The sequence below is a fragment of the Suncus etruscus genome, chromosome 9 (genome assembly GCF_024139225.1).
Source record: "Suncus etruscus isolate mSunEtr1 chromosome 9, mSunEtr1.pri.cur, whole genome shotgun sequence".
NCBI classification, from domain to species: Eukaryota; Metazoa; Chordata; class Mammalia; order Eulipotyphla; family Soricidae; genus Suncus; species Suncus etruscus.
This window is the reverse complement of record NC_064856.1, coordinates 85,892,048-85,912,871: the sequence shown is the minus strand read 5'-3', so window position 1 is coordinate 85,912,871 and position 20,824 is coordinate 85,892,048. Positions and strand designations below refer to the sequence as shown.

The 20,824-nt window shown below is 36.9% G+C and overlaps 1 protein-coding gene and 1 pseudogene across 1 annotated transcript in view; one reads left to right on the top strand and one right to left on the bottom strand.

Annotated features, from left to right (window-relative positions):
* Nucleotides 1-20,824, bottom strand: part of TRIM44 (tripartite motif containing 44) — a 152,392-nt gene that overhangs the window by 105,183 nt on the left and 26,385 nt on the right. Inside the window, exon 2 of the mRNA XM_049779747.1 lies at nt 8,436-8,513. Coding sequence (XP_049635704.1) covers nt 8,436-8,513 — 78 coding nt within the window. The remainder of the gene's footprint in view (nt 1-8,435; nt 8,514-20,824) is intronic.
* On the top strand, nt 12,108-13,279 carry LOC126017540 (40S ribosomal protein S18-like; annotated as a pseudogene).

The window sequence follows — 20,824 nt, the reverse complement described above, 5'->3', positions numbered from 1 at the left end:
GTACTTAATGATTAAAATATGTAATCTGGGAAGTATAAATAAATGACTATCTTTATTCACAATAGCTAGATTTCCTAAATTCTACACAGCAGAGAGTGGGGAAAGCTACTGTATGTACCCTTGCCCTTATGCTGGAATTGGTGGGGAAATTTCTCAGAACAAGGAGAAAGAGGCCGCAGCCATCATTTACAGGATGTGGGATTAAGCACCTTAAGTTGATTCTCTCGTTTAACCTTCCTAACAACCCTATGAAGCATGTACTATAGCCTCTTAATTAAAAACTGACAGACTGAGAGGTCAGACACAGGGTCCCTGAGTGTGCATGCCTGCTGAAGGGCCTGTCCAGGTGCAGCCTGACTCTAGACTCTGACCTGCCAATAATAGTAGTATATGCCGCCTTCCCAAAAGTGGACATTAGGTGATCCTCACTCTGTCTTTAAGAGGGAAGGAGAAAGAAAAAGACTCTACACAGATAACACTAGCAAAAAGGACCCCAAAGAGTGACTTGTGATGTCTCCTTTCTCTCAATAACATGGAGATAAACTTTGCACACAAAAAATTGCACCCATTAAAGAATACAAACCACTGGTTTTAGTATATTCATAAGTTGTACCATTATCAAATATCTATTTTCATCACCCTCAAGAAAAGTTCCCTAACCAGGGCTGGAGAGATAGCATGGAGGTAGGGAGTTTGCCTTGCATGCAGAAGGATGGTGGTTCGAATCCTGGCATCCCATATGGTCCCCCAAGCCTGCCAGGAGCAATTTCTGAGCGAAGAGCCAGGAGTAACCCGAGCGCTGCCAGGTGTGACCCAAAAAAAAACAAAAAACAAAAAAAAGTTTCCTAACCATTAGCATCACCCTCACTCCCAATACTTCATTTTCCTTAGACCCTGGCAACAATGATCTTTCTCTTTATGTGTCTTCTTATTCTGGATACTTCCTACTAGTGGAATCATGAAATTTTTGTTTCTTTCACAAATGGCATATTTTATCTTATATGTTGGTGAAAATTATACATTTTGCAGCATATTATCTTTTTATTGCCAAATAGTATTCTACCCTATGGATATAACACACATTTTATTTAACTATTCATTAGAAAGGTTGTTTGAACATTCAGGATACTATGAAAACTGTTGCTCTGAAAAGTATATAGATTTTGTATGGATGATTACTTTCATTTCTGTTGTGTGCAGTCAAGATTAGAATTTATGAGATTTGGGACATTGGTGGTGGGAATGTTGCACTGGTGAAGGGGGTGTTCTTTACATGACTGAAACCTAATCACAATCATATATGTAATCAAGAAGTTTAAATAAAGGAAAAAAAAGAAAAAAAAAGAACTCAATTTTTTCAAACTGAAAAAAAAAGAAAGAATTTATGGGTCTCATGGTAACTCTATGTTTAAACTTTTGAGGAACTCCCAAACTGCAATACAAAGTGACTTTTCCCACCAGAAATGAATTGAGTGCTCCTATTTTTCTAAGCCATTGACAAATGAACAAAGTTTACCTTTACTGGGAAACTACAGAATTGTAGACCTTAGATCTGTATAGTATACTCTGGCTTTTCTGGGAAATCTTGAGCAAGATTAATCTTGAACAAGATTATCTACCAGTGTGTCCTTTGGACAGTAAGGAGGCAGGAAAAAAGGCCTCCAATTTTCCACTAGCCCTAAATTTATTTAGTTATATCATGTGAAATTCCATGTCAAGTTGGAAAATATGAATTTTACCTCTATTTATACTAATTAGTATTTTTCACATTTTTGTCAAGAGGACATGTTTTACTTTCATAACTGCTGGATGGAGGGAAAGAAGGACATTGGTTTAGTTTAGCTTTGTTAAACAGGAATGGTGAAGGATGGAAAAGAACTTCTTTCTCCTTTTTTTTACTTCTTAAGGGTCAAGAGAGGATGAAAGGAAGACACATTTGCTTCTGGGTGGTAGCCATGCTTCAGAGCCTAGATCACAACTGCATAGACATGTTCCCATTGAGAGTTCTATATAAACCAAAGAAAACTACTTAAGCATGTGCCTCAGTTCTCCAGGGAATATTCTCTAAGGGCTACAATCTCCTCAAATTCTTTGATGAAAAAATTTATTTTCCAGCTTCCTGTGATGTTAGGACAATAGGATACTATGATCCAGTAAAGGGAAAACAATAAGAGACCATGACAGTGAGGGAAAAATTTCTTCCGTCAGTGAAGTCATTATTTTAGGATGAAAGACTTGTGCTATGTTTGTATGTACATACACACATTTGTTTTTGGGTTCTAAATAGCGTAGGGTTAAAGAACATGGAGCAAGAAATCTCTCCGATTAAGGCCACAGGAAAGACCAGCACAGTCCTGACTTAAATCTGGTGGGTAAAAAAAAATTAACAATAATATAAGTTAAGTTTTGCTTATACCTGTTACACTTTGTACATTCAGTATCTAATACATTAAATATCTGATTAATGCAAGAGAGTGATGGACTGGGCTCTGTTCTATATCAATGCTACCAGCTAATATAAAGGATTGTTAAATTCTTTTGAAATTATAAAATGCTATATAAATGCCAAATAAAAATAAGAAAAAATTTCCAGCTCTATTTGACTAATTTCTGATTGCTTTATAGTTCTTAGTTTCACACTTCAGTAACAATGCCTTTAGAGATTGAAGGAAAGCAACTTGGTATTTTAATACAATCTTGGTATGACCAGATCCCAATTTTCATCTCACTGAAATCAGAATAATGTGAGTAACTTGGCTCAAGTTTTAAAATGCTTTCTAAAGGAGAAAAACACTTATAAGATTCGTATAAATTTGAGAAATACAACAGTAATTTTAACTGTTTATTCCAAGCATGCCACTTACAGGAAACAATGAATAGGACATCTTAGAGGAAAGAAAAGCAATCAATATATAATAGAGAAAGTGGCTGTTATTAACTGCATAATAAGTGGTTAGTTTGATTGAGTTTAGCATGTTATGCTTTTGGTTCAATGCTTTCTGAGAGTGAGAATGGGAAGGGGGAAGGGAATTGGAAGAAGGGGATCAATGTGTCTTTCAAGCTTCTGTTTCCTCTGAGTAAATTATTAAAAATAATGAATAGCCAATACAAAGGAAAGTTGTGAAGATAAAAGACTCAGTAAGCTTCAAATTTCCTAAAATTTTATATATATATATATAAATATATATATATTACTTCCCCTCCAAAACAAAAACAATTCCCGGATTAACTATATCTTTCTATTTCTCAGAAGTTTATCATAAATAAAAAAAAATCTATAGACAAGAACCAGGAAGATAGCTCAAATAGTGAGTATCCTTGCAAAACATGCTGAAAGCTTGGATTCAATCCCCAGCACTGCACAGCACAATACACTGACTATTACCTGGAGTGAAGCCTGAAACAACCACATATGGTCCAAAGTCAATCAACCAATCAACCAACCTATATAGGTGAAAAGCCTATATTGTAAAATAGGTGTTTCTGAAAAGTTTAACTTTAAAAAAATTGTCTGTAAACTATATCAGGTCAAATATATCAAGATGTTTTATTATTTTTATAACCACCTTCAGAGCCAGTGTAACAGCTTATTAGTCATGGGAAAATGCTTTACAGTTGCAAGGACCCAAGTTTGAATGTTTGCACCGGGAGAATGCCCCCAAGCAACACTGTAGACCTGGAGTTATGAGCACTGTCAGGGTATCCCTGGCAGTACTGGTACCAAAGGCCTGAGTAGTCTTGCATTCTTGGCCTTAGCTCTCAGTTAGCAGACTGGTGAGCCAAATATATGTGGCCCGAGTACTCTCTGAGCACTGCTTGGGAATTCTAGCTCCTTCCAAAGGGAACAAATCATGGCTTCCAATTATACAAATAAAAAATATTATTAAAAACAATGTGTTGGGTGCTGAAGAGAGTACAGTAGGTCTTACACACAATCAGTAAGGGTTTAACTTTAACCCCCAACTCCCAATTCCCAAGCCTCACCAGAAGTGTCCCTTAGCACAGTTGGGTGTGATCCATACACAGCCCCTTCCACCACCAAAATAAAGCAAAAACAACTCTCCATTGTATATTAGATTCTAGATACTGAATTCTGTAGCCTTTAAAACAAGGCTCTCATCATAGCAATGTGCATATACACACATTCCTCTGGCACTGCATCTTAGTTAGCAACCCTCTCTGCCTCTAATTTTTAATCCTCAGATTTACTGTCAGTGACTAGCATTTGACATGACTTGTTTGTTGTTCCTGTTGTTTTATAACTCAGACCACTCCTAGACCATGGCATGGACCATTTTACCTTCTTAAACTCTGGCTTAGTATTCCTTCCCTCTTTAAGCTTCACTATTTCTGTTGAACATGAGTATAATAAAGGAACCATAAGTTATTAGGGAGCCCGAGCTAATTCCTCAGTCTACTTCCTTTCTGACTTGAAAGGAATTTAAAAAAATAAAAAAAAAATGAAAATAGCTAAGGTCCAGCACAACCTTCAGTCTCCCCAGTTCCTTTAAATCAGAAGCTCTGGGGGGTGAGCTGGTACTCTATTTTAAAATTCCTTCCAAGTTTTTCATGCAAACTAAAGTTTAAGAACCACTGGTCTGAAAGAAAAGAGAGTTTCAGAGAAATACTTTATTCCTAATAAGCCATATCATTAAGAAGAATTAAGTCCACATTACTGGCAGAGAAAAATTACTGGAGTAGCCTGTGAAATAAAACCGAGAATAGAGTATAGCTGTAGTAAAAAAAATTGTAAGTACTTCCACATGGGAAAAATGTCTAGGTTACACACGAAGCTTAACTGATGTTTCAGGGGAAACATTTTAGGAAAAATTCCTTTTGCTTTTCCTTCATGGTTATTTGCAATACTTGTGTTTTTTTAAAATGTCTGAAAGTATACAATATTATAAATTTTACAAAATGGCTAATCTCAATGTCTTCTATACCTCTCTGACAATACACAGAGGTAAAAATTAACTCACTTCCCATAGACTCCAATGTCTAGACTGATCAAGCTTTGTGATACTTCAGGGAATTCTAGAGGAAGTGAGGCAGAGATAGTGCTCAGCACTCCATGACTCAATCAGTGTTTCTATATAAAGCTGCTGTACCAGGAAGTGACAGGTCATAAAGTCTCAGAGAATCTGCCCTTCTAAAACAAACCATCTTAGAAAAGGAATGACAGGGGACTTTGAGAGAAAACAGTACAGAATAAAAATTAATGGTTCTCTTAAAAGACACTAATTTATTTCCAGGAAAATTTTCGTTGCAAAAAAAAAATCGTATTTAAGTAGTCAGTTTTCACATTGCTACCCACACTACCCCTTTGTGAACTGGCATTCATGTTGATTTTTTTCCTCCCAGCGATGTCTTAACATCTTAACATCTAAAACAGCGATGTTTTAAGATTCCACCCTATAACTCTTTCTAAATATTCCTTTACTGTGACAATTTTACCCACTTTTTATCTTGTCTTCTCTTTGTGAGCTGTTCAATAAAGAATTTTGGTGGAAGAGTCCCTCAGTTTAATGCCTATGATTGAACCATGTCATGAGGATTGTTGGACTTGTTCTTATGGCCCCCATATGCGCTGATAATGCCATGTGGCATTATGCCTTGTTTGCATAGGCACATTAAAATGGGAAAATAATATACATACAAATAAGTTCTTATCTAATAGAGATTGGAACACACAAATCTTGTAGTGCAATGGGGCCTTACACCCTGAACATTGATATAATGACCTGGCACAGGCCTCAGAAGAATGGGCATCCTCCATTCACCCCTGAACCAGGGAAGCTATCTACGAAACATCCAAGGGTTTTTATAACAATACCTGGAAGCAATCCTCTACCAGGGAAGACCCTACCACGGCTCTGACATCGACCTGCTCAAAAGAGACTTCCCTTAACACTAAGAAGATTTGACAACAACGACCTGCTTACAGGACAGGGTTCTCTGCATTGCTCTTTAATTGTGAGGTGAAACGAGAAGACACTCTGCACCATCCTGACTGCAATATAGGATATTCAGATTCCAGGATCTTTAATATAGAAACATGATACCAACAACAGAGACTGTGTGAAAAATAAAAGTGTATTGGCACTACAGACAATGACCTGGACTGGACAAACTAGTTTGCCTGGAGCCTAGAGTTGGTCTTATGCCAAGAAACTTCAGGGGTAGGGTCTCATTGTATTTAGGCCAAGGCTTTTCCTTTCCATGTCCCTCATATTTTGGTGGGCCTATGCAAAAAATAATTGCCACTCTAATACTGTTTTTACTGTGCTCCTTTGACTCCAGTCCTTAAGAAAAACAACCCACTTAAACTTTTGAGGTTAACTTAAACTAATATACATGTGCCTGGAAATGTAAAAAAGTACTTTGCCTTCAATGTTTAAGGAGTTACATAAGTTTTATGTCTTTAGATTGCTTTGTGTACTGCTAAGAAATATTATGTACTATAATCTGGGGACTTGAGGGACAAAGTAATTGTACATGGGTTCTGTTTTATTTTTCTTAATGTTCTTTGGCTGAAAGTTCAAAGTTAAGATACCAGCAATGGGACTACTGAGAATTCTGTTTATGGGTGATTGTCCTTCCACTGTAACTTTACCTTGTCCTCTTTCTTTGCATCTTTGTTCTCATAATTAAAAATAAAAATTAATAAAACATACAGAATTGTGCTCATATAACCTAGTTCATCTTAGATCATCAGATCCTAATAAATATCCTTTGTCTTTTGGGAAAAATCTTGAAGCTTCCACAGGCTGTTTTTATGAGAGTACTGAATTCTTATACCTATAGTAAGTATCTCATAAGATTCCCTCTAATAATTCACAAAAGATCCCAAAGCACTTTACTTGTATTATCACTGTACACATAATTTACTCTGCAATTTAAACACATCCTTTCTTTCAACCACCTATGAGAATGTGGTGTGAAAAACAAAAACTACTGAATGCCTCTTTCAGCATAGCTGTTGTCTCAGAAACCAGAGGTTCAGTCTCCAAGCTAAAAGACTTTCAGGAACCTTGAACTGATTCAACTTCATGAAAGGAAAACTTAATATTAGGGTTTTTCTACTTTCAGCTAAGAAAATTAATAAAGTTTATCACAATTTTTTTCTATTCTTTTGTCCACTTTACCCACTGTCCTCATATTTTCAATGATATAAAAGATAAAATTATTTTGTAGACTGGTGGCTGCAGCCACCTTCTGAAGAGCCTGTCTCTAAGGCTCTACTTCAGATAGTGCTTCATATTAGGAAATAGAGAAACAATGTGATTACCTAGTAGAAAGGAGCTGAAACCCAGTGTTGGTCTATAATGTGATCCAACTGAAAGGGCGCAGGCACTGGTGTTAGAGTTTGAATTAAATTATACTATATTTGGAGCAAAGGCCCTCCCCTTACAGTCTCATAAGCTATTTGAGAGGTTGTTTCAGTAATCTCAAAGAAGAAAAAAGGGAAAAGAATAACTGTTCAACTGGTAAAGAATTTCATTCTGAGAAGCTGAAAAAGTCCTAGAAGTGGTGATGGTTGCCTAATAATGTGAATACACTCAATGCCTCTAAACTGTATGCTTAAAAATGGTAAATGTCATTTTTATTTCACAGTTTTTAAAAATAAACAAAAGCTTCTAACACTCCTATTAGAGTGATTGCTCTCAGATGGCACTCTAGAAATGTTAGTCCTTATAATTAGAGTGATTGCTCTCAGATGGCACTCTAGAAATGTTAGTCCTTATAATTTTATTTTTAAAATTTTATTTATATACTTATAAGTAACTTAACATATTTTCAAATGATACACAAAAATCAAAGAATTACACTTATTTTCCTATTTAATTGTGTGAGAATTTGATTCTAAAGCAGAGTCAGTTGATAACAATATTAGGTAGGGCCACAGTGTCTGAGAAAGCAAAGAAAGGTTGTATTAAATCATAATCCCTATGGCATATTCAAGCTCCCAATCTACCATACCAATTTCCCAAAGTAGACTCCAGAAATCATGAGCACAAAATCATTCATAGTAGGTAACTCCTTTAAGTAAGGCAATTGGAGGAGTGATGAAATGCTACTGCTGAATACCACTGGATGAACCTAGCACCTACTCTAGTTTCCAGCATTAAGCTGGTATCTCAGATGCCTTTGGCAGAATTTAATGGGCATAGAAGACAACTGTCTCAAGGTAAAACAAGATTAAAAATCCACATGTCTGCAGTTCATGAAAAGCAACGAATATATATTGTAAGTAAGAAAACAGGAAGAGAAAATTACTTATCTCTGCATATAAAATATTGCTTTTGATGGGCAGTCTTTTATTAGATCTTGATGCAGTGTTCACACAGCTGATCACTAACAACCTATGAATGTCTCATTCAAGGAGAAAGAGATACTGGAGGTATCTCACCAAGTCAATTCCAAAATATACTTACTTTAGGGTCTGAGCTCTTGAACTTTAATCTTTCCACCAATTCTATCATAGCTGCCTTTAGTCTACCCGAGTCTTTGCTCTAGAAAAAAAGAAAAGTTAGGGGTCACTAGATAGCATTTTGTTGCTTTCTCAAACACAAATAGCATTTCATGTGTCACAACGAAATAGAAAGTGATTTTTTCTTTGTTCTTATCAACTAGAAGACTGAATGAATGATAAAAGAGAACTGTGTTGGCCCGCTTCCTCCTTTCTATAGACAAAAAAGGTCAGTACATAAATTGCCCAGTGACCCGAGAGAACTATTACAATGAAAATTAAATGCAATTTGTACAGGGTCACTTTCTGCTTCATCTCGGAGCTCCATTGTGCCAGCATTACTGACAGCAGAAACTGTGAGAGATTTATGTCTGAAATGTTTACTTCATGTCCTAGTGATTTTTATTTTGAACCTTTACGAAACAAATACAGAAATCTGTAAGATTAGGAATCCCATTATGGGGTCGCCCACATCTCAATTTAGGATGTGAATAAACTTTCTCTCTTTCATTTTATTTGGTACCCTCAAATCTCCCAATCTTTCTGGTATTTTTTTTGTGTGTGTGTGTGTGAATGCATTACTTTCTCTGAGGTTCATATTCCCTAAATAAAATCATTTTACTTTTTAAAAGTATTCAGTGTTAACTATTCTTATGAAAACAAAACCTGAGACAATATCCCAAGCTTAAATTGGAAATGATATTACAGCTTAATGGTTTTGAATCAGACATACAAAGCTTCAAATTTGAAGTCTGTCATTAAAAAGTGACTAACCTCAGGCAAAATCCTGAGTTCTCAAAATGTTCTTCTATAAAATGGGGATAATAAAACAGGGTTATTTTGAGTTTAAGTAAAATAGTGTTTGCACAGTATGCAGCACATACGGTCCTAATAAATGTCACTTTTTTTATTGTTGCTGAAATTATTGCACTGTAATTACTTATGTTAGTACAACCAATTGAAATGCAAGTCTCCTATGTCATTTTCTAGCTGCAAAATGGTGAAATTGATTTTAATATATTTTACTTGATGCTATAAAATATTACTATAACATGAAATTTCAACCTGAGGTATTTCATAAATATATTTTTCATCCTAAATCTTTGAAAGCTAGAAGGCATTTTACTCTTAGTCTCATTCAATTTTGAGTAACTATATTTTAAGTGCTCTAACATCATTACTCTATAAGTCAACACAGACATAGATTGTTAAGTACAAAAGCAAACTGCTTGGATTCATCTTGCAACTCTACCACTAGCAGTGTGACATTTTGTTAGCCACTTAGCCACACAATGCCTCAACTTCTTTATCTGTAATAAAAACTAATAACAGCATATGTTTAATGGAGTTGTAATACTAAATGAGATAACAAGTCTCATTTCTTTTTTGTAAACATTAATGAGTGTATACATTAAAATTTTATATTTTGGGATTAGACAGATGTACAGTGGGTAGGGCACTTATCTTGCACACTACCAACTTGGATGCCCTCCCCAAAATCTCATACAATTCTCTGATCCCTGCTAGGAATAATTCCCGAGTGTAAAGCCAGAAACATAGCATAGAGCCTGACACATGGTAAATAGAGACATATAAGACGTTAATGTGTATTATTAGTGTCATATCACTCACAATGTTTTGAATTCTTTAAAATAAAGAGAAAGATCTCACATTTTTGGGGGGGGGCACACCCGTTTGATGCTGAGGAGTTACTCCTGCTATGTGCTCAGAAATCGCTCCTGGATTAGGGGGACCATATGGGACACTGTGGGATTGAACCTTGGTCTGTCCTAGGCTATTGCTTGCAAGGCAGAGGCTTTACCTCTAGCACCACTGCTCCAGCCCCAAGATCTCTCTGTACCCATGACCAAAATTAAGGAGGTATCTAAGGGACACTCAAAGGGATGCACTACATGCCAGGCATGCAAAGGCCATGGATTCTATCTTTGGCATACCACTGAGCACTGCTGGGATATCCCTTATGGTCTCCAATAATGCTGGGTACCCAGTAGTCAAATATTGAATGAGCTACCTACACAGCTGGGCTGAGCAGCACCGAGACTGGTCCCTAGGGGTCCGTTAGCATACTTGGTAGACATCTGCTACTTCCCCCAAAAAGGTGGTTTATGTCCAGACCTACATGGGTTTATTGATAAACCTTCAAAGAAGATGTATTACCATTGATTCTGAGAATAAATTGGAACCCCAACACCTTATATGAAGTTAACATTATACTGATACCCACAATTGACAGATATTACCAAAAGAGAAAATTTCACACTAATCTCCTTGATGAACACTGATACAAAAAAACTCAACAAAATTTTAGCAAACCATTCTCTAACAGCATAACAAAAAAAATCATACACCATGAACAGGTGAGTTTTATCCCAGTGATGCAAGAACCAATTAACGTCATATGCCACATTAGTAAAAGGAGAGATTAAAAATCATGTAATCATCAGTTGATGCAGTGAGAGATTTCAACAAGATCCAACACTCATTCATGATTAAACCCTCTGTAAAATAGGAGTAGAAGGAGTAGAATAAGAGCTATCTATAAGATGCTCATAGCCATTTTTATTTTGAATAGTGAAAAACTGAAAGCAGTCCCACTAAGATCAGATACAAGGCAAAGGTGTCAACTGTCTTCACTCTTATTCAAAATAGTCTTAGGAGTCCTAGCAATAACAATTAGGCAAGAGAAGGAAATCAAAGGAATCCACAAATCAAATGGTCTCTATTTGCAGATAACATGATGATATATATTGAAGATCTTTAAGAGTACACAATAAAGCTCATTAAACAATAAACCAATAGAGCAAAGTGGCTAGCTACAAATTCAATATGCAAAAGTTGATTGCATTCTTATATACAAATAGTGAATCAGAAGAAAAAGAGATCAAAGAGTCTATTGCATCTTAAACAGTGTCTCAAAACATCAAGTACCTAGGAATCAACTTAATAAAAAAAGGTGAGAGACCTATAACCATAAAGTCTTCAAAACACTTAAGATAGAAATTGTGGAAAACCTAAGGAAATGGAAAACATTCCATGTTCATGAACTGAAAGAATCAATACTATTATATGGAACTGGATGTTAATACAAGATAATACAAGATTAATACAGATAAATACAATATTATATAACTCATGTTATTTAGAATAACTTCATGAAGGAATAAAATGTTTTAAAGGAGCCTATATCACTCTTGGTTCCAGGATATAATGAGAGGGAAAGCAATAGAGCAATGAGAGGGAAAGCAGGGCTGGAGTAATAGCACAGCAGGCTGGGCATTTATTTGTCGTGCACAGGGTCTATCTGGATTTGATCCCTAGCATCCCATATGGTCTCCCAAACCTGTCAGAGAAATTTCTGAGTATAAGATCCAGGAATAACCCCTAAGCACCACAGGTGTGGATCAAAACAACAACAACAACAACAACAAAAACAACAACAAAAAATGGATGGGGGGAAAGATACTAAAATAATGGGGGACAGGAGCCAAAAAAATTCAGGTACATTTGTGGTGTTAAAGGATAGAACTAAATATAAACCACAGAGTCAATGACACTAAAATCAGGAGACCCAAACTTTAACAACCAAACTTTTAAAGGTGCCTTTTTAGATGGTAGAATGGGAGGTGGAGGTATGGGAAAGACTCTGAAAACATTGGTAGAAGGAGGTTGACAGTGTTGGTGTGATTGGTGCTAAAACACTGAATGTTTAAAATTCAACTATGAGTAACTTTGCAAATCAGAGGCTTTAATTAAAAATTATAATAAAGATTTCAAAGGTATTTTATAAAATAATCCTTCACACAGTGGGAATGGTTCATATTGAAAGGGCCAGAAACAACCACTGGTGGTGGGAATGCAGTGGACAAGGAACCATCATTCATTGTTGGTAGAAATATAATCTTGTTCAATCTTTGTGGAAAAGTAGAGATTCTCCCAAAGCAATGCCAGGTGTGTACTTTAAGCACCTAGTTCCTTAGCACCACTAATATGGCCCCAAAACTAAAAAACTGTAGTACAGTAGAAATAAACACTACAAACTTAATTCATTTTTGTTGGTGGCAGAATAAGGAGCATAATTACCATCTAACATAAAACACCTCTGTCTTACTAAAAATTGGCTAAGAGTCAGTTACATTTTCTAAATATTCATGACCTCTTTTGTCTTCTGGCAACAGGAAAATATTTAGTAGGACCCCTATATCAGAAAGATTCAAGTATATGACAAGTATTTTCCTTTCTCTCTAAAATCCATTATTCCCAGACCTATAAAGTAAAAGTATGATGTACTAGGAATGAAACTGCTCTTCAGTTAAGATATAAGAGGGAGGCTGTGCTGCTGTTGTGTCACTACTGTGATCCCACAGAAGTTCCAGCACATTTTGTGAGTACTCAATACCAATATGAATGGGTGGCAGAAAATAGTCTTTGCCATCACTGCTATTAAAAGTATGAGTCAAAGATACATTCATAAGGTACTGAGGAAAACAGACAGTGAACGCATCAAGAGAGCCAAAGAGCTCACTGTGGATGAGGTAGAACACATGGTCACCTTTATACGGAATTCATGCTAATACAAGATTCCTGATTGGTTCTTGAATAGACAAATGTGAAGGATGAAAAATAGCCAGGTCTCTTTAATGGTATAGACAATAAGCTCTTGAAGACTTGGAGCGACTGAAGAAGATATGTGCCCACAGGCACTACATCTGGGGACTTTCCATCAAAGGCCAGCACACCAAAACCAAAGGATTCTGTGGCTACAACATGGGTGCGTCCAAGAAGAAATAATGCTAAAGGCTTCACCTATAATAATTTATACACTTACAGCTTAAAAAAAAAGAATAGGGGCAGAGAGACAGGTGCCTCAGATACATTAGCCATATAGAGGTGTGATTTGTCTAGATATCTGAATCATAGAACTAAACATAAAAATTATGCCTGTCAGGGGCTGGAGCAATAGCACAGCGGGTAGGGCCTTTGTCCTACATGGGGCTGACCTGGGTTTGATCCCCAGTATTCCCTATGGTCCCCTGAGACTACCAGGAGATTTTTCTGAGTACAGAGCCAGGAACAATCCCTGAGTGCCTCTGGGTGTGGCTCAAGAACTAAATATATACCTATCAAGGAGGCAATTGAGGGGTGGAAGGGAAACTGGGGACACTTAAGAAGAGAAGTTGATAGGGTTAATGTTATGTCAAACTGAATTATGAATAACTTTGTAAATCCTGGTGTCTTAAAATAAGAATAAAATTTGTATTTTAAAAATAATAATTGTTTTAAGAATCCTTGTTTCTTCACTAATTTAAATCTTTCATCTCTGTGGTCTCACAGCAGACAGCTGGGAAAAGGAATCTGGAGGTCACATACCAGGGAATGGGTGAGACACACAGTAACTAAAAAGGAGTTAAGTTGCCAGACACAACCCTGCTTTTATGAAATGGTCAGACAATAAAGCCTGTCTGGTGATATCATTCTTCTAACCTGCTTCTCATTGGCTGAATGAGGTCACTTATCCCTAGAAAGCTCTTTCCCCACTGCCAGCTGCCAGTGCCCATTTTAAAGCCCTTCAGCAAGAGCCCTGATATATTATGACTCCCCTGTTCTGCCCCCCCTTCCCATCTAGCCCTAGAAAACAGAAAGAAATGTGTCAAACTGTGCCCTAAAACATTCAGAAAGGCAATAGAATGATGAAGGAATCCCAAAGAAGCAGACAGCCTGTTTGCAGGCAGATGTGCTGTGTGGGGAAAGATAAGGGAACCTTTACCTTATTTCAGAAAAATACAGTGTCAGCAGAATTGTTGCTCCTTTTACAAAGCGTCAGCAGTACTGCCTACCTAGATGAAAGCCAGAAGAGGAAGACAGTATCCTTTTGGGAAATCTTCCTCCCCACCCCACTTTGAGAAATATACTCAAAGATTAATTGGAGTCTATTTTGAGCCAACTATGCTCAGCCTCTTAATGGGTGGTGAGGAAAACCTCATGTCTATTTTTTTTTATCAACCTATAAATTCAATTGGTCAGAAGGGAGCAACTCCTCTGGGAAGGACTAATCCTGACAGCTGCCAAGATTACAAATGGACAACTTTGGCACCAAATATACCTCCCTCCTTTTCTCATGCCCATGCCCTATAGTGCAGTACAGGGGATCTTGCATACAGATGTTCAAGAGCTTAGTGCTCACAAGCTCTGGCAACAAGCCTCTTTAGTGATTGCCCCATGGGCCACACCTTGGACCAAAAATACACCTATTGGGTGTGGAAGCATGAGGCTTAACAATAGATTCACCCACACTGGAGAATGTACTCAGAAACACAGGGCCTAGAAACAGGGTCTGGTAATTACTGGACTTGGGTAATTGGAAAATGGTTTAGCCTGGGACCTTTAAAATTTTTAATTCATAATCCCTTTATGCCCAAAAAGTTTTTATGCAATCATGGATGTGTAGGTATATAAAACAAGTATAATAAATAATAATTAATAAAATATAATTAAATCAATTAAAATAGTAATATTCAGTTAGTGATCATATGTGGGGTCATGGCCCAGTTTATGAAGCTAGAGTAAGGTGAAAGCCATAATACAATAGTACAGCAGGTAGTGTGCTTGCCTTGCATAAAGTTATTTGAATTTGATCTCCAGCATTCATATGATTCCCCCCTGTACCATCAATAGTAGTTACTGAAATCAGAACAAGGAGAAAATTCTGAGGATACCTGAATGTGGCTCAAAAAATAGGCTAGGAATCAGAGAGTATATAGTACTGGGATAAGGTGCTTACCTTGCATATTCCCGAGTTGAGTTTGATCTCCAGCACTCCATACAGTTTCTCAAGCCAAAAATTATTCCTGAGCAAAGTCAGGAGTAAGTATGAGTATCAAAAGATCTGGCCATTTTACATCCGAGTAATGGCCCCATGTAGAAACCAACTGTTAGTCAATGGAGTAGTTTGTGGTTTTCAACCTTTTGGATAAACATAACAGTGGCAGTCTATGAACCAGCAGGTGAAAATCAGTTATTTCAAGAGGGATAAATATGATCAATGGAGGGGCCCTCTGAAATACTGGCCATTGGGCAGAGGGACATAATTGTCTGGATCTAAGGGTAATATGAGTTTACCTAAGCTAGAGATTGATTCCATAAATATTTCTAGTCTGTTGATCCTTGGGGAAACCAGAATAGAAAAGAAGTGAGAGTTCCTGCTGCTGCTCCTGTCTACCTCCACCTCACCCACTGCATTATAAGAACTTGAATTTCATGTGAACATACTTTGTTTATGAACTTTCCTCATCCCCCAAGAAAATATAGAACAAAAAAGACAAGTTATAACCAACCTTGAGTCTTATCAATCTATGGAGAAATAAAATGCTTGACAAAAGCCCCACCAAATTCACTGCGGTACTATTTACAATAGCCAGAATCTTGAAACAACAACATATGAGTGTGTGGTATATATACACAATAAAATACTATGCAGCTGTCAGGAAAATATGAAGTCATGAAATTTTCCTATGAGATGAAGGCTGAAAGGACTGGCCATGATATGAAGCTTACCACAAAAGAGTGGTGAGTGCAGTTAGAGAAATAACTATTCTAACAACTATTGTGACAGTGGTAGTAAGTGAGAGTAGAATGCCTGTCTCGAATACAAGTAGGGGTGGGGGAGGAGTGTGATGGGTGGCATTGATGGTGGAAAGGTTACATTGGTGAGAGGGGTGTTTTTTTTTTAATAACCAAAGCCATCTACAAACATGTTTGTAATCATGGTGCATAAATAAAGATATTATTTTAAAAAAGCTCTATCAAGAGCAATCTCTGACTACAGAGCCAAGGAATAAGCCCTGAGCATAGAGTCATGTGTGGAATAACTCCTTCCCTTCCACCCTACACAAATGACATCATATCAGGAAGAAGCAATTCTTGATAAACAATCTCTGTTTTTAAGGGAGTTAGTGCAATGTCAATAACCAGCAGGGTATCACAAGCTAAAATTCCTGTGTGAGTATAAATATAAATGTAAATCACTTAATACTGTAACTTGGCACTTAAATCTTGAATTCTATATATCTGTATTTAATGAGATGTTGGGTTCAAAAAGAAAATTAAGTGCTTTTTGTATTTTTTTCCATGTCCACTGGTTGATACCATGTTTTAAGAAGAATTCAACAAACTTTGTCACTTTCACAAAAAGCTTGTTTAGGATAAAACACAGTGGGAAGGAATAAGTAGTTGGATCACATGGTTTGCATGCAGGAGGCCCAGATTTCATCCCTAAGATTTTATGATCTGAACAGTCCATCAATTGGGCATTATCTCTGAGTACAGTAAGTCTGTAGTAGTTCCTGAGTACCACGAGATGCGATACTCCTAGAGAAAACAAGTCGTCAAAAGTGGGGAAGATTAGAAAATGGAAAATAAATTCCAATGTAACTTATTTTTTCTAAGAAAATCAAGTCAGAAAGAAAAATAAAATGAAGTTCTATTTCACTGGAATATATACATACTATTTTCATGATAACATTTATTTACAAGACCGAACAGTTAAGTTTTGGTACAATTTCAACTTTCATTGAAATACATTTTGTCAGACTCACTACCAAAGTATCAACATCCCTTCACCACAGTCTCTTGGAAACTCCTCCCCATCCACTCTGGTAACCTCAGTTCTGCAATGAGAGTCCAGAGTTTTCATTTGCCTTGGGCAAAACTATATTTTAGTATCACGATGCCATTAATATTTACCATCTTATTCATACTGCTTGTTTTTCAACTCCAAATCCACTTCATGTTAGACTTTGGTTAGAAGATTGCTAGGACAATTTAAGTTTATGATTAAGGGGCTGGAGAGTATTAAGATTAAAAATCATTCTTGGGTCTAGAATCTTTTCAGATTCAGGTCTAACCCTAAAACACATAACATATACACAAGTCCGAGAAGTAACATTGTTCCCATCCTTACTATCTTACAATCCATTCTACATAAGAACCAGAGTAAAATTTAAGTTCAATTCTATATAAAAATTTAAACCCTTATATGGTAGTGGAACCTCATTTACTACTTATCCAACATCTATATTTATTTCTTACATTCCATACATCATTTATATTTCTCAGAAAGTTTGTTCCATCTCAAAGCCTCTACATTCCACTAAAATCACACAGCCCCACATCTTCCCATCACTAGCTCTAATTCTATCTAGGTTGCTACCACAAAAATACTGTCTTGCATCCAAAATCAGACTCATTCTCATTGCCCTCATCCCAGACAATCTTGTTTATCTTCTCCATATTATTATTTGTAATATATATCAGTACATAAGATATTATTTACTGTTCATCTATCTTTGATTTGCTTATAAAATTTGAATTCCATGAGATCAGAAACTTAGTACCATCATGTTAAATTACTTCTTTTTCCAAATACTCCACCTGAATGAATAAATCAAGGAAAAAGTTTTATGCCATAACATTCACACAGATAGATTAATAAATACCATCTTTCATATAATTGTGATAAAAATTAAATTGAACGGGGCCGGGCGGTGGCGCTGGAGGTAAGGTGCCTGCCTTGCCTGCGCTAGCCTAGGACGGACCGCGGTTCGATCCCCCGGCATCCCATATGGTCCCCCAAGAAGCCAGGAGCAACTTCTGAGCGCATAGCCAGGAGTACCCCTGAGCCTCACAGGGTGTGGCCCAAAAACCAAAAAAAAAAAAAAAAAAAAAAAAAATTAAATTGAAGGTATAAAAATTTATGGTATAGAATTTGGCACATGCTAAACTTTCGATAAATTTTAGTTATTGTTGTTATTAAGTAACAATATATAAAGTGACACACCACTTTCAAGTACTGAGTCAGAAAAATATTAAGCAGAGAAAAATGAACAAAATGATCTAGTACCAATTAACTCTGTAAAATATCTAGGGAGAAATTTTCTGACAGAAGGGTAAGACTGCTTATAGTACATCCAGTGTTTGCATATTAACTCTTTTTTATTTTGTTTTATTTTTAAGGGGCCACTCCCAGTGATGCTCAGGGGTTATTCCTGGCTATGTGCTCAGCAATTGCTCCTGGCTTGAGGGACCATATGGGACACTGGGGGATCAAACCGCAGTCCTTCCTAGGCTAGCGCCAGCAGCCACCGTGCCACAGCTCCAGCCCCTGTATATTAAACATCTTTATAAAGACAGTAAGCCTTGGGAGAACATGCCAGTACAATATACAAAACTTAAATTAAATGAGAGTAGAGGCAAAATGGAAAAAGTAAAAAGTCCTTCCACTCTACTACTATATACTACTAGGTGATCTGCTCAAATATTCATTCTCTTTGAATATCCATCTGTTTCATAAGCTATAAAAGTTAGTTTACTGTGGTGATTACACTGAGATCAAACCAAATAATAAATGAAAAGTATCTGATTTTAAACAACTCAATGGTTATTATTACCATCTCTGTAAAGATTCTCAAAATTTGACAGCAAACAAAAGTTTCTATATTGTCTTAGTTTTAAAACTTTAGCTAAACCTTCGTATTTCTATTCTTTACCTACATAAAGTGAGAGTATCATTCAGCACAGACTTTGCCCTGCCAAGGTTCACACAAATAACCAGTCACAATAAGAGCAGTAAGAATATTTGTAACACCTCGCCCCATGTTTGGTTCCTGGGAAGAAAACCAAGGTTATTTTCTAACCAGAAAATAAAGGGTGGTCTTCTCTGCCTCCCCTCTGCTTCTATAAAAAATTTCCCACTGCTCAGAATGTAAGACATAATTTAAAGAGGACAACCAGTAAGACTTGTGAACCTAAATTTAGACCTACCAGCTGTGTTTTGGTTAGCTAGTGCATAAGACACCAGCAGGACACTGAAATATCCAGGAGAATCTTCTCTGAAGACAAGTTTTTCATCTATCTATCTACCGGAATAGAGCAGGCAGAAGGAACAGAAGGAGAGGGGGCTGAACAGTTTTCACCCTAAGAAACTTGGTGTCCAGAACTTACACTGATGCCAGACTAACTTCTGTGGCATTAAACAGATTTTTCAAAACTCAGAATAGAATGTTACAATAAGAACTATAGATTGCTGATGTCTTATTATTTCCCGGGTACTATGCTAAACTCTACATTTATGATCTTGTTTGTTCCTCACCACCCAAAGAGGAAAAAACCATGTTACAGATGAAGAAACAAGATTCAGAGAGACTCAGTGAATTACCCAACTGAACACATCTAAAGTTAGTCAAGACTCAGATTTATGGATTGTCAAGCCAACAAAGGGAAAGTTTCCTTCCCCTTGGTCTTTCACTACCTAAGGATCAGAATCAAGCTTATCACTGATACTAAACCCTGGAGACAGACTGTATTCCAGACTGTCTTTATACTATTTAAGATCACGAGACTTGAGTTCAGGTCAAGAAGACATAATCTGAAATGTGTTCAACTATGGGTAGGGATTACTCTTAATAGAGAGTGGTTTGTCCTTCACTTTTCTATGTGTGGAACCCTGCAACTTTGACAGACCAGTTCAACTCCACAATCATCTTTGTCACAAATATACTAGTAAGGACGGCAGAGTGGCACTAGGAAAGAGCCTGCATTCCTGACGTGTTCCTCTATTTCAGTACTACACCCAGACTTCCAGATTTCCTTGACACAAGAGCCATGTTTTTAGATTTTAAAATTATTTAGTAAAATAAGTAAATATATATGAAATCATGAAGCAACGGTGTCTATTTCAATTCTACATTGAAACATCTCACATCAAATATTTATCAAATATTTCATGTATTGGAGACTTGACTTAGACCTCGATGGATTAGACATCCATCATCCAACCCCGAACCTCAGACCCCAATACAGGTACCAGCACATATTACAACACCAGCACCGGGATTCATACTCCAACCGAGAGAGACCCAAATGCTGTCCTGGCACCAACCTGCTCCAGGGTAGGCTCATAAGACAACCTGATGATGAGGAAACAGCAAAAACTTGATCTAAGGGCAGGCTGCCCTACTCCACCACCCAATTGTGAGATGAAATCAGAAGACACTCTGCCCTAGGATCTGTACAAGAACCAATATCACTATTTACAAAAGACTGTCTACAACAACCGCAATTAAGCAGAACTTTTCCTGGAACCACAAAGAAAAACTTTATCCTAATCTTTATACTAGGACCTGTACTAAAACTAAGATCTCTAACTACAGAAGACTGACTTTGCCAACTGCAACTGAGCAGAACTTTTTTTGGAAACATAGAGACATTGGGGTTGGACAACCAACATGCCCGGAGCCTGTAGTTGGTCTTTTGACAGTATGCTTCATGGGCAGAAACACC